This window comes from Parambassis ranga, chromosome 24 (assembly GCF_900634625.1).
Source record: "Parambassis ranga chromosome 24, fParRan2.1, whole genome shotgun sequence".
Classification (NCBI taxonomy): Eukaryota; Metazoa; Chordata; class Actinopteri; family Ambassidae; genus Parambassis; species Parambassis ranga.
The window spans coordinates 14812500-14826918 of NC_041043.1; the positions used below are offsets into that span (position 1 = coordinate 14812500).

The 14419-nt window shown below is 43.8% G+C and overlaps 2 protein-coding genes across 2 annotated transcripts; both read left to right on the plus strand.

The window, feature by feature from the left end:
- The first annotated feature begins 264 nt into the window (after positions 1-264).
- amd1 (adenosylmethionine decarboxylase 1) lies at positions 265-8828 on the plus strand. Its single transcript, XM_028397801.1, has 9 exons — positions 265-589; positions 4281-4367; positions 4763-4889; positions 4997-5099; positions 5376-5418; positions 5495-5639; positions 5738-5830; positions 5922-6077; positions 6175-8828. The coding sequence occupies exons 1-9, from the start codon at positions 477-479 to the stop codon at positions 6316-6318; spliced, it is 1011 nt and encodes a 336-aa protein (XP_028253602.1). The 5' UTR covers positions 265-476; the 3' UTR covers positions 6319-8828.
- A 447-nt stretch (positions 8829-9275) lies between these two features.
- Positions 9276-13529, plus strand: rpf2 (ribosome production factor 2 homolog). Its single transcript, XM_028397003.1, has 10 exons — positions 9276-9413; positions 10031-10163; positions 10380-10417; positions 10548-10587; positions 11138-11219; positions 11319-11395; positions 11510-11609; positions 11700-11802; positions 11905-12049; positions 13080-13529. Exons 1-10 carry the CDS (start codon positions 9391-9393, stop codon positions 13263-13265), a joined length of 927 nt encoding a protein of 308 aa, XP_028252804.1. The 5' UTR covers positions 9276-9390; the 3' UTR covers positions 13266-13529.
- The last annotated feature ends 890 nt before the right edge of the window (positions 13530-14419 follow it).

A 14419-nucleotide genomic window follows, 5' to 3' on the forward strand; every position in this document is an offset into this window, starting at 1 on the left:
AGGATAAATAGATAAAATAGTCCCATATTTTCTAATACGCGCTTTAAATTAATAAAATTAACTGCCCTTATAAAAGGCATTATGGACGGTAATAAAGTGTGCAGTGAAAGCTCACGTCACGTGAGGAAACCCCCTCTTCACGGCTATGATTGATAGGTCCGTGGACCAATCGAAAAGCTGTATCTAGCGACTCTGCGATTGGATTGGTTGGAGTTAGGAGTGACGTAGGAGCAACCACTAAATAAAACCAACGCGCAGCTCACATCTGTGCTTTACACAGTATGGCCGGCGATATCAGCTAGCACTCGCTAACGGTATTCTCTGCAAAAGGGAAGACGGAAACTAAAGAAAATCAACACCAGGCTTGCTTAAAGGACTGTACCTCAATAAATTATAACTGATCGAGGAAGGATTAATTGAGCAGTGAACGTTACAACCGACGTTTAATATTTTTTTTGTTGGGTGTCTGTTGTCTCATGATGGAAGATAACGGTGCACATTTCTTCGAGGGGACTGAGAAGCTGTTGGAGGTGTGGTTCTCTCGCCAGGATGAGACCAAAGGGACCGGGGACCTCCGTACCATCCCAAGGTTCGTGTCATTTGTCTCAGGTGCAGTGTGTGTCAGTCAGTCCTTCCGTTAGCATGTGGGGAAACGGGTGGCGGAAACACCGGCCACATGCTTGGCTTCAGTCCCACATTTCATTCAGAAAATGAATCCACTGAAAAAAGGGTGGTACTAATGTTGTTTCCTCTTCACAATAAACATTCGTTTATACTTAGTTGGTTATAAATTGAACCCAAGTCTGACCCCTAGAACTCCGTACCAGCAAGCTAGCTTAACATCGTCATTCGAAAATGGCCACCTCCCCCTTTAACCGTGGCAGTCCCAAGCTGAGTCATTCATTCTTTACCCTGGGAATATATGACCGTTACCTTTTTTGTTGCACTGATGTAATCACCCGGTTGTTATGTAGCGCGATAGATTAGTTGTATAATGTTAATTAGCTGACTTGACAAGCGGTTGGCGACACATTTTAAGCTAGCTAGCTAGCTAGCACTGGCTAGTGACGGGGAGAAAATATGTAAATATTCAGCCGCTGATTAACGACTCCATGATGACTGTGCACGTCTTTTATTTTTTTTATTTTTTTATAGTGAGTGATTAATTTAATCGTTATCTGACTTTTATTTTAGTGCCAACATTAGGCGGGCTTGATCCACCACCACCACCACCACCACCACCCTCCCCTTCTTTCCTCACCCTCCTCACCCCTATCACTGCTGCGCACGCGTTTTATTGCCCCCGCAGTGGTGTCGGGACGTCGTTCGGTTCTTACATCAGGACGCTGTTAACGGAGGATCGACGACGGCGCCGTGCGTTTGTTTTTACTCCGTAGATAAGATTATTTGTTCCTGCGTCATTCCGCATGGAGAGAGGGAGAGAGAGAGAGAGAGGGGCTCTGGAGATGTCAAGCATGTGGTCTTCCGTTGACACCGCGTGTTGCCTCGGCAGCAGCGGCCTAGAGATGGATCTCAGACCGGTTTTTATTATGGGATTGGATTGGATGCACAACCATCACCCCGATGGTTGTGCACCCCTTAGCTCTGATGTGTAACTTTGAAAATGTGCCTCAAGTCCTTGTTCCGGTCACGTTTCTAGCCCCATGTAGGCACTCCCCTCCCAGCTCTTCTGATTGGTTAAGGGTCTTCCCTGCTGGGGGATTTGCTTGGTGGTGATGGGACATGGAGGGAAAGCTGTGGCATGGTAGTAAAAACCTTTTGCTCTTGGTCGAAGCCGCAAAAACCATGTGTCACCGTGTGGTTTAGGGTTTTTAGGAGCATGTGTGACTTTTAGCTAAACAAAACATCCATTGATTCTTCTGCAGGGGTGTCCCTAGTCCCTAATTTACGAAGAAAACTGCCCCGTTTTGTGGGCTGTGGCGACTTTTATTATCATTAAGTAGATCAGAGGTCAGTTTAAGAAAATTGTGTTTGGCCGGGTCGGGGTGAGAGCTGCCGTTCATTTACAGCCGGAGTCCAGATTAACGGCTCAGAGGGACACTGTCAGTGGATCAGGCTCGCTGGATGTCAGCCAATGTCCAAATAAGTCCACAAGGGCATCTGATTCACAAAAGTAGAGCTCACTCGCATTACCTCTGCTGCCTCTCTTCAAGGCTCTGTGACGGCCGTGCTTCAGCGATTTGTCAGGAAAATTCTCTCACATCTAACTTGCTTTAAAAAAAAAACAAAAACCTGCCTCTGCAGATTTTTGACAACTGCACCATCTTGATGTATCAATGTCTTAGAAGTTCTTATGTTGGCAGTCTAATCTGGTCCTTCCTGGAGACCACCATTTCTTTAAGGAAAATCTGATCCTGCTGAGCAACCAGAAATAGCCCGGGGGGGGGGCGTACATTTCACATTGAAACCGGAGTTGACACCGGTCTCCGGTAACATTCTTCCTCTGGTATGAAGACAGAGGCATGTTGCAACAGCACTGATGTCATGTTGTGTGAATGGACAGTCGTAAAACTCTGCAGGGTTGTATCTGTGGAATGGGTATATACACACATCGATGCATAATAAAATGACATTGGAGCAGGAATAGTGTAACATTATGAAGTCAAACAAATCACTGGGTGCCTGCAGGGTAACGAGGTATCCTGTTATGTCATTTATTGGAGTAAATTAAATGTCATTTGTTTGTGTGTGCGCATTATTAACCATCATGATGGTGCCTCTGCTGTGTGAAGCCAAAATAATCAACCGCAAGATTTAGTATTCACAATATTAACAGGTTATAAGGGCACTTTCACTTGGGAGAGGTAGACAAACAGCAAGTCAGCAAGTCGGCACACACAACACAAGACACAACATGCATCAGTGCACTGCAGCCGTTCTACAGCGTTGCAAAGGTTTCCCTTATTTCCCTCGGCAACAAACCAGCAAATCACTGTATGAACTGCTGTCTCAGAAAGATGGCACAAGGATAACATCATTTAAAAAAAAAAAAAAGGATCACTGTTCCATCACGTCCATGTTTTAGGGCAGGTGAGGAAACAAACGGCTGCAGGCACAATGTTGGAACCTGTTCAGAACGTAGTTGGGACATTGGCAGAGGTTCTTTCTGCTCTTATCTGTTCCGCATTGATGGTGCAGATGTACAAGTTACAAATGTAACATGCACACTTTCACACACCATCTCAGATTAGAGACTTTCTGATAATCTGCCGTGTGAACGTTCTGGGATCTCTTGTCTTTCAGTCAGAAATAAAAAAAGGAAATTAAATCTAGGTAGAGCTGGCATTATATTACATAAAACCTTTTAAAGTGCGGCCATTTGGTGCTATTTATACAGTGTATTCTGATCTTTGTATCACAGATGTTGAGACTTGTATTTTTCATCTTCTGAAGTTTCTTTAAAAAGCTCTGAACATAGCCGTGAAGCTTGTTCACCGATAAAAGCCTCTGAAAGCATTCCTGAGCCCAGGCAATGATGTAAAGCTGCTCGAGGGGCTGAAGATCACAAGTTTAACGTCTTAAATGGAATTATTTACATCTGGGGAAAAATGGCCTCTCTGGACGTTTTGTTAACCTGCTGATAATTAGCCCTGTTAATTAAGAGATGTTCCACCTGGTGTCTTGTTTGTTCGAGCATCACACACGTTTCCCAGGGCTTTGTTACGTGCGTCGGTTGTCGTCAGATTGGATCGAAACTCTGTTTTAAATGGCTGAAAATGTGTCTTTTTTGTAATATGGCATCTATAAATCTTCTACACCTGTCATGTTCATAGTCCTCACTTTATGTGACAATGCAAAAAAACACAGGTGAAGGAGTTCATCAGTCCCCTTGGGGGGGATATGACTTGCAGATCGCGCCTGCTCTGAGTCTGATCCGCCACCGAGGCACAGCTCGCGCTCAGAGTTTCTCCAGAAAAAAAGGCTGCCAATTCAGGCAGCCCCGCGTCCGTCCCTCAGCGGCGGCGGCGGTGGGGGTTAACCATGCAGCACCGGCTGCTGGTAAATTCCCCATTGAGCGCTGCTGTGCTTCTCGCGAGCTTTCTCTAGCGGCTGAGCCTGAGCTGTGAATGGGCCCGGGCTGCTCTTCCAAGGTTGTAATGAGAATGTGACGCAGCTGCATTTTGTACTGCAGCTGTCTGAGCGGTCAGGAGGAGAGGAGGGTGGGGGTGGGGGTGGGGGTGGGGGTAAACCCATAGCATCCTCAGTGAATCTGCCTAAAATGACAAAACACTAAATGCTGCTTTCCCTTTTTTTTATAGGTTTGAGTGGGACAAACTTCTGGAGAATGTGCACTGTTTGATCATAAGTGTGACAAAGACTGAAAAGCAGGTGGCTTATATACTCAGGTGAGTCCAGGTCTGTACTTACAGGACATTCCTCACCTCATTAAATGGCAGCAAGGATTAGACGGCGTTATCGTTAAGCTGCTTGTCATTGATTGGTAACAGTAGTCCTCATCTTGGATGATGAGGCAAACGCAACACACAACCTGCACATCACATACTGCATAGCCTCCATTATATAGAAAACAATCAAACCAGTCTAGTAACCAGGAAGTGAGTTTCAGGTTTTGCTACCAGAGGGGGGGGGGTATTCTTTTATGTTGTCTGAGGTATCAAATGACTCATGCACTGTAATGTAAGAATTCTGCTTTTGTTTTTCTTGATTGGTGTAATAAATAAAGAGTGACAGGTGCGTGATTGCGGTTCTAACACTAAGCGTCTTCCTCGTGTTTTCACAGTGAGAGTAGCATGTTTGTCTCCAAGAGACGTTTCATTTTGAAGACATGCGGAACCACCCTCTTACTGCAAGCACTGGTGCCTCTGCTGGAACTCGCCCGGGAGTACTGCGGCTTCGATACCATCGAGGTTAGACGCATCCACACCAGCTAAGCGAAATGTTTCAAAAAATAAATAAATAAATAAAAGACGACGTCATTATTAATGTGGAGCTCATTACATGTTGTGTTTTGTAGAATTTCTTCTACTCCCGAAAGAACTTTATGAAGCCAACACATCAAGAGTTCCCTCATCGAAACTTCCAGGAGGAAGTGGACTTTCTCAGCCAGATTTTCCCAAGTATGTAAAAAAAAAAAAAAAAAAAAAAAGCACATGAAATTTCTCATGTTTTCTGAAAGATTACTGAACCAGTCTCTATGTTTTTGCCACGTTTGTCACATTTTTAGTCGCTGTAGTGGGCTCATTTTTCAGTTCAATAGAACATGGCGGCTCCATATCGCATAGACCTTTGACTATTTGCATTTTTTATAGCCTCTAAAACCAATTTTTATTTCTTACATCAGCTGTAGAACGACTGCAGATCATGTTTAATCCATTTCTGTGCTCCTTATCCAGATGGTGCAGCCTACTGTATGGGACGTTTGAACTCTGACTGCTGGTAAGTAACACAGCTGAGTAAACCGCTGTCATTGCCTCATGGCATGTTGTAACTCACCTGCACCTGATCCCCACAGGTACCTGTTTACTCTGGACCTGCCAGAGTACTGGGAGAACAAGCATGCGGATCAGACGCTGGAAGTTCTGATGAGTGACCTTGATCCAGCCATTATGGACCAGTTCTTCATGAAAGACGGTGTTTCTGCAAGTGATGTCACTCGTGTATGTAGATCTATGTAGACACTGCTGCCCTCAGCTTAAATGAATGAAGGGGTTAATAGATCTCGAGCTCACCGCCTCCTTTCCTTTCTCCATAATAGATGAGTGGAATTCGTGACCTGATACCAGGTTCTGTGATCGACGCCACAATGTTCAACCCTTGTGGATACTCAATGAATGGAATGAAGACTGACGTGAGTGCGGCTCGTTTTGTGTTGTCCTTGTCGTGTCGTCTTGTTTGTTCAGGCACGTCTGTAACGCCACTCTGCCCGTGCTCTCCTGCAGGGAACTTACTGGACCATCCACATCACCCCGGAGCCGGAGTTCTCCTACGTCAGCTTTGAAACCAACCTCTCCCAGACATCGTACGATGATCTGGTCAGGAAGGTTGTGGAGGTGTTCAAGCCAGGAAAATTCGTCACTACACTTTTTGTCAATCAGGTGTGTTTTAACACACCCACGTGTTTATACGTTGTCTGATTTTAAATGGAGAATGGTTCCAGGGTCTTTATACTTTTTCTTCTTCTTCTTCTCACAGAGCTCCAAATGTCGCAGTGTCTTTTCTTCTGCCCAGAAGCTCGAGGGCTACAAGCGCCTCGACCGCCAGTTGGCTCAGTTCAACGATTACAATTTTGTCTTTACAAGCTACACCAAGAACCGCCAGCAGAACCAGCAGAGCTGAGGGTTGAGGATGAAGAAGAGGCGCAAAAAGAAAGGCGGCCCCTTGGGGCTCCCTTCTTGCGACTGGCTTCACCCCACGCTAGAGAGCTTGTCGTCTTCCCTCTGCCCCGCCTCCTTTTCCTCCTCCTCTTCCTCCTGTTCCCTTCCCTTCCGGCGCCGCCGCTGTCAGGAGTCTCTCGGCGTCGGCAGCAGTGGTTCCCCTAGTTTAACCTCCAGTTTGAGTTGTTTGCATTGTCGTACCTGTGACTTAGATCTCTTGCATGAAAGCTCTTTTCTCTGTTTCGATATTCTAGCTCACTCTTGCTGTGATCTTGAAGTGCATGTAGAGGAATTAAACACGCTCTGTTTGAGGCTGTCCACCTGTGCCCAGTACAATGGTCCCTTCCTGCAGGTCTCCCCCCTCATTCCCCACAGACAAGGCTTCCGCCCACACTAGGCCAGGGCCCTGACATGCTCAGATCAGTCTGCCTCTTATGGCTCCCTCCACTAGATTTAAAGAAAAAGAAAACCTTTTATTTTTATTTTTTTTTCTAGTGTTTCTCATCGCCAGGCCCCCCTAAGAGCACTTTATAAAAAAAAAAAAAAAAAAAACCACATGGTACGATCTCCAGTCTGATTGAATGTATAAATGGTGGTAAGCCTCGCTGTTTTAATGTTGCACTACTGGATAAAACGATCTTATTGGCCATTGTGTAGTAAAGCAGAAGGATTTCTGCTTTGCTGGGCTGTGAAGCTCCACATCATCCCTTCGACAATCATTCAGTCCCAGAATAGACCACAAAAAACGTATGTATATGAATCATTTAAGACGCGCGCGCCTTCCTTTTAACATCAGGCTGTATATGTATAGGAAGCTTCTGGGTCTTCTAACCCCCTCCCTCCAGTCATATTCAGCACTCAGAATTTCCACATTTACATGAATGTAGCTCAGCCTGTGCAAAAGTGGCCTGTCTTTTCGAATGTACAAGTCTCTAGAGAAAAGCCTGGACCAGGTTAGAGCTGAATGTACGACTTCAGGAGAGCACGCCCTCCCTCTTCCCCTTCCCCACACAAGCACTCAACAAAGCCCTATGCTGACTCGCTATTGTCTAGCTCACAGCAGTCAGACCCAGTCCCAGAACAGTGACACCCGCAACCAACCGAAGCCCTCCTGGCTGCACGCGTCCGCGCCATGAATGGGAAATAATGAATCGGACACTTTTTGCTTAGTTGCCCAGCAAAGCATTTTTCTTTTTTCCACATAATATCCATCCTCTCTCTGTCTCTTTCCGCCCCATACAGAAATCTGTAAGCACACACAATAGAGGCGCACCAGTCTGAGCATGCCAGGGTGATCCCGGATCATTCCACATGTAACCGCTGCATAAAACTGCCATTTTATTAAATTTATTGCACCCCAGACGGTTTTTTTTTTTTGTGACTCCCCCAGCAGTTTTCACCGTCTTTGTTTTGGATCAATGCCTTTTTTTGTTCATTGATATATATATATTTTTTTTTTGGGGGGGTGGGGGGGGACACTATGTGTCCTGTGACACTATGGTGCATGTGACTACTACTATTGCCGTGTTGCTTGACAGTGTAGCGTAGCGCCGTCTCTTCCTCCTCTTTTCGTCAGTAGGTCTGTGTGCTTCACCTTCGCCCCTCGTTTTGGTTAAAGCATAGTTGGAACTGCCGCGTCCTGACGTGGTTTTTTGGATGGGCGGGGATTCTATTATTATTTTCCAAATTTGGGGTTCAGATTAACTTGCGATGAAACTTAACTAAATCACTGAAAGCAGGTTACCACTTGTGAGTTCTGTGGTCAACTTGAGAGGTGTCCTAACCTGCTCTTTAGTGCTTAACCATGCAGCACGGTGCAGAGATGTTCATGTCCAGAGCTTGAAATTCGGAACATTTTCCCCTCTATAGACTGTCACAGCTTTTTGGAGTGGTTTCATTCTTTTTTTTCCCTGTGAGGACCAATCTCTGCTCTTACATGAACACCTCTGCATGATGATCTGCCCCGAAGAATGAATCGAACACTATTGTTGGATTAAGTACATCTTAGCCTTGTTGGTGTGGATCATTGCTTTTTTTTTGTTTTTTTATTTTTATACAGTGAACTCAAAACAGCATTTTTGCAGTTGAATGGTTATAGAATTTTATACAAAATATTTTGTATTTCTGCTGCGGACCAATTTTTTTTTTTTTTTTCTTCCCTTTGTGTCCAAATGTTTGATTTTGTTGTAAAACCAATTTGTTCTGAAGGGATGACCTTTTTCAAAGTTGACTAAAACGTGTTCTTACTTATTTTTAAATCACTTTCTTTTCCTTTTATCTTGAGGAAGGGAAGGTGAGAGCGCCCCCCCTCCCTGGGTGAGAGAGTTGCAGGATGTTATCAGGATGTACTGAAGGAGAAACTTTGCTGTTCTAATTCTTTCTTTTGCTGTTCTTTGAATGGTCAAGATGTGCTAAATATATCTGTGCTACGAGCTTGATGCTTCAATAATAAAAAAGATTTATCTGTGCAAACTTGTGCTGTTCTTGTCCTCACTCTTCATGTCAGCTATTTATAGACTTCGGTACCTCAAAATAAACCAAGCGGTGTAGCCTACAGGGATTCAGCTATTAACTGCAAACTGCTCTTTCAAAATAAAAGTCCATGACTGATACACACAAGCAGCAACTCACTCATGCAATATCCATGTAGGAGGACAGACATCACAAAGACAAGATATCAGTGGGTCTTAATCACAATTATCAAGACTTGGAGTTCAAAATTAAAGATATGAAAAAAAATAAAAGTATATTTTCTTTGACTTTACAATATAAGATCATTATTAGATGACACTAATGATTTGAAATTGGGACTAAATCGGCAGGGGAAGGTGTTATAATTGTTTTCCTGTAGCGCCTCCAGTGGAAAATTTAACCTGTAGTCGGCAGATCTGACACTAGGTGGCAGTAATGAGTTTGTGGCGGATTTATCTAACCACCATAGAAGAAGAGTGACACCACTGTTGTCTTCCGCCGCTGGATTTCACGTGGACTAGTACAGCAGCGTGGTCGCTCCTCCGGCGAATAAAGACACAAAATGACGCAGTTAGGCGGTGTAATGTAAGTCTGTCTTAATAAATATGTACAGTGTTCACGTTTCTTACGTTTATCGACATCTAAAGTAGGTTAGTCCGTAGCGTCAAACGATGTTAATATGGCTAAAGTTAGCCTAGCATGACATCTGAGTGCTAACAGATTTATTATATATATATATATATAATATCCAGCTGCGATTTGTACTTTTATCGCTGTTTAGACTTGCTGCAGCTTCAAACAGATGTGAATATGGATTTTAATAGTTTAATAATATTTTAAATGTACTGGAAAACATTAAGATTCGACTATTGTACGGTGGCCCAGAGAGGCCACTCCTCATCAGCTTAAAAATTAAAAAAAAAAACCATCAAAGTAGGGTAATGTACATACTGTCAACAACAGAAAATAGTTTCCAGAGACCTTAAGAGGTGAATTGGACATGTCACCTAAAGGATAAATCCATCTCTTGTCTTTTTTGTTTATATCTGTGGATGCTCTCATTCATCCAGGTCATAGTCATTTCCAAGAGTTTAAATCGAGGCAACTGGACTCAAGGACTTTTTTGTTTACTTTAACATTTAATAGCAGTTGGAAGTTTGTCATCGTCTCCCGTCTCTCTCTGTGTGTTTTTTTTTTTTTAGAAAACCCAAGACCAAGCGCTCAAAGCGCTTTTTGGAGAGCCGAGCTCCGAAACTAACAGAGACTGAGAAGAGTGCCATGATCATGAAGGGAGGGAACACCAGTGAGACCGTCACACGGGCCCTCAAGGACATAGTAAGTAACCTGACAGTTAATAAAAACCCCTTCAAGATATTATTCCAACAGTGTGGTTAAAAAAATACTGAACATTCTGACAAATCTCAGTGTAAATATACATCTGAGAGTTTTATTATTAGTATTATCACACTGTAATAGTTAAGCTACTAATGTAATGTTTGAAGAAATGCCTTTTCTACATGATGTGATGTTTTATGTGTTAATCTCCTGCAGTATTCCCTGAAGAAACCCAATGCAGTGCTGTACAAAAAGTCAGTGTTTTCAGTAAAATCTTAACAAAATGTGTTTTGTTTCTTATAAAGTCTGAGTATTTATTGATAAGATGTTCACAACCTGCACAAATTACTGAGCGTCCTGACACAGTGTGTGACTCTTTTTCAGGAAGAACATTACTCGTCCATTTGAGGATTCAACCTCACTGGTGAGTTTTTTTGTTTTTTTAAATCATAAATTCATCATCACTGTTAAGTTACTGTTTCTAAGGCCCCGTTCACACTGGAGAAAGTCATTCCAGCTAGAGTAGGATTGAGCCCAGACAGCCTTTAAGCTGGATGCGTTCAGACCTATTTTCAAATCTGGCTAGCACACAGTTGTGTCCACACTCAATCCGGCTTCATCCAGCATGTTTGCTGTCCTCCAAACCACTAGGTGGCGCCTCATAATATACAGAGTCCGTTCAGGCCGCGGTAGGACCGCGTGTGCGCATGCGTCGTGAGGTTTTTTGTCCCGTGTCGCGCCCCATGAACCGGAAGTAGCATGTCGCTAACCGGAAGTAGCATGTCGCTAGCCGGATTCACGAGCCACATTTGCGTTCACACCTGAGCCACATTTGAGCCAGATCTAGCCGGATTGAAATCAAACTGGATACAGCCGGATTCGAGGTGTTCACACTCAGAAAAAAACACATCTGGATTGATCTGGATGCGGCCGAATCCCGCTTAAGCCACATTCTTTTCCCAATTCATTATCAGGAGTTTTTCTCCAAGAAGACCGACTGCTCTCTGTTTCTATTTGGCTCCCACAACAAGAAACGACCCAATAATCTCATTTTTGGTGAGTCCTGACTTCCTCTCACTCACTCAGCTGTAATGTTATGTTACATTTTTTTAATGCTTTATTTTAAAAACTCTTATTTCCGTTGGGGGTCTGCAGGTCGTCTGTTTGACTTCCACGTACTGGATATGATTGAACTTGGAATTGAGAAGTACGTCTCCCTGAGTGATATTAAGGTAATTGTCACACAGACATTAACCAGCTGTAAACCACGCACACTGGTCCACACGAGGCCGGCACAGAAACAATAACAATAGCTCGTCTGGTGATGTTTTTTGTCTCATTTTCAGGTCAGTAAATTTCCTGAAGGGACCAAGCCGATGCTCATATTTGCAGGCGAAGCGTTTGATACGGACAACGAGCACAAACGTCTGAAGAGTCTGCTCATAGGTACGCACCGTGAAGGTGTTGTCAGTCTTCACCTGAAGCCAAAAGTGTATTTTGTTTTTTTTTTTTCATTTGGGTGTTTCTGTCTCTCAGACTTCTTCAGAGGTCCCACTGTGTCCGCAGTGCGTCTGGCAGGTTTGGAACATGTTCTGCACTTCACTGCCTTAGATGGGAAAATCTTCATGCGCAGCTACAAGTACTGAGCTTTTAAACATGAAACGTTGTGTTGAATTTTAGTTCAACCATTCAGCCATTGACAGGCTTTTATTAAAGATCTTATTGTTATGTTTCACTGCAGGTGTCTGTTAAAAAAGTCCGGGTGCCGGACGCCGCGCATCGAGCTGGAGGAGATCGGGCCGTCCTTTGACTTTGTGTTGAGGAGAACACATTTGGCTTCAGATGATCTGTACAAGCTGGCTCACAGGCAGCCCAAAGCACTGAAGGTAAATCTGATCAGACAAAAATCGAAGAGAAAGAATATTTGTTTTATGCAGATATAAAGACAGAAATCCTAAAAAAGCATTTATTTGATTACAAAACTAGAAGAAAAGCTTAAAGTAGCGATCTATAAAATGTTTCCATACAGGTTAGAGGAAAAAGTAGGAGCTCTCTTAGCATTTTGACAGCCTTTACAAATGAGATTTTCACTCTCATCAAATAAAAATACTCTGCAGACCAGTTAAATACTTCCACAATATGTCGTGTGACTGCTGGATGCAAGTCAGTCAATCATGGCTTAAGGCTGTTCCACACAAACAACAAAGAACTCTCTTCTTGCTCTCGGCCCTCCGAAAACAAAATGACGTCAAAGACAAGCAGCCGGCAAACAGCTCCTGGAAGGAGACACGTGCACATTAAACACCGGGAGACGGGATGTATTATTCCAGACAGTCATCCACACAGGCCAGAGGTCAAACGATAGTCGGCTTTACCTGATCTTCTATCTATTGTCATGCTATGAGCGCTTAAAAACACCCACTCCCTGAGCATTAGTGGCTCGTTAGGCCAGGTAACCACGACTGTGCACATAATTTGCAATACAATGACATTGTCACCCTTTTGTGTGTGACGTGCGCTGCAGTGGGAGGGCGAGGAGTCCTGCACACACACACTTCTCTTGGAGTGTGATTACTCTGTGTTGTCTTCTTTTTTTGCAAAGATCAATAATCTGTGTATATAATCAATATATACATTTTAAACTGTACTACATGTATCTTAATGAGCCACTGGGGCTAATCTGTGCACACCAAAACATCCCAGCACTGGCCGACACACGTGGAGATGAAAGATGAGTAATGGAAGTGTTTGTCCTGAAGGTGGCGCCAGAGGATAGCACATTAGCACATAAGCACAATTGCTCTCACTACTGCTACTAAGTCCTCAAGACATCACAAATGATTCCAGACACACTGTTTACACTAAATCAGTAAAAAAAAGTTTCAAAATAAAAGCTTCCCTTTATCTCTGTTACAGCCCAAGAAGAAGAAAAATATTTCCCATGATGCCTTTGGCACCAAGTTCGGCCGCGTTCACATGCAGAAGCAGGACCTGTCCAAGCTGCAGACACGGAAGATGAAGGGCCTGAGGAAGAGGAAAGGGGAGGTGGTGGACGAGGAGCAGGACGCTGAGGCTCCCAAAGCGGCCAAAGTGGAGAGCTGAGGCCGCTTTTCATGTAGATGCAGATTCAAGCAAGCCGCATGCTCGTCACAGCCGGAGCTTTACTGCGGAGGACTCGGCGTGTGAGCAGCCAGCAGCACGGGAGGACGGCTCCGCCGCTCCTCCGCCTTTGTTTTCCCTCTCTGTGTGACGCACCAGCACCAGTCCAGCTGGTGTCACTGAGTTGTGTGTGTTTTTGTACAGTGTGTGTGTGTGTGTGTGTGTAAGCTCTCAGCGAAAGAAATTAAAAGTGTCTCCTTGACGATTTTTGATGCTTTTGTTCATTCATCACACACTTATATGTGAGCTCAGTTTCATGGTTCATCTATTTTTCATAATCTTGCTGTGGTCCAATGGTTGTGCTTTGTGCTGGGCTACCATGAACAAACACAAGCACTTCTATCAGGTACTGACATTTTAAAACCTAGGTTCAACGTCTGTCACCATGAGCCGGAGCACGAAGAAAGTTGAAGAAAGCCGCAACGAGGCCACAACGCCGGCTACAGCTGTATATAGTGCCAACGCGACATGCATCAGGTGTGAAGCATGGAGTGTTGGTTGTTGCCATAGTAACTGGATGTTTGATCATATCAAGACAATGAACTCCGACTGGAGTAGCTGCCTCCCGATCTTTATTTTACTCCATATTGACTCCACAGCACGATAGGAAAACATTACACCAGTGAAGTCTCCTACGACCAAACTAAGCGCTGGAAGAACGTAATGCAGGTTGATTTGCACACACATACAGTTAAATGTGGAATTGTCCAGTTTGTTTGTTTGTGTCTGCTTCTGTTCTACAGTCTGAGTGAAAACATGCACTAGTCTGTGACATATTCCAGCCACAGGTTCATTTGCAGACACATTTTTTTAACTTTTTAAATAATCACTGATGTGACTTTTCTGAACTTATTTGTCCGGTTTAATTTTAATGCTGACATGCACTGCTCTGTGACCTTAAGATAAGAACATTTGAAGGACAAAGCTACTTTAAATGTTTGCTTCATTATTATTTTGAAGTTTGTGCATCTGTTATCAATACATATTTCAAACATGGCTGGTTTGTGCCTAATCACTACTCACCAGCTTAACCTGTTAGAATGAAGTCGTTAACTTGACTGATGATTTGTCAGCATCATTTTAGAACAAGGGTTAGG

Excerpts from the sequence above, each read along its gene's own strand:
- amd1 (XM_028397801.1), top strand. The coding sequence starts at position 477 with ATGATGGAAGATAACGGTGCACATTTCTTCGAGGGGACTGAGAAGCTG. Across the intron at positions 590-4,280 it reads GACCTCCGTACCATCCCAAG|GTTTGAGTGGGACAAACTTC; the intron begins GTTCGTGTCATT and ends TTTTTTTTATAG. Across the intron at positions 5,100-5,375 it reads TCTCAGCCAGATTTTCCCAA|ATGGTGCAGCCTACTGTATG; the intron begins GTATGTAAAAAA and ends CTCCTTATCCAG.
- rpf2 (XM_028397003.1), top strand. The coding sequence starts at position 9,391 with ATGACGCAGTTAGGCGGTGTAAT. Across the intron at positions 10,588-11,137 it reads TTGAGGATTCAACCTCACTG|GAGTTTTTCTCCAAGAAGAC; the intron begins GTGAGTTTTTTT and ends ATTCATTATCAG. Across the intron at positions 11,396-11,509 it reads TCTCCCTGAGTGATATTAAG|GTCAGTAAATTTCCTGAAGG; the intron begins GTAATTGTCACA and ends TCTCATTTTCAG.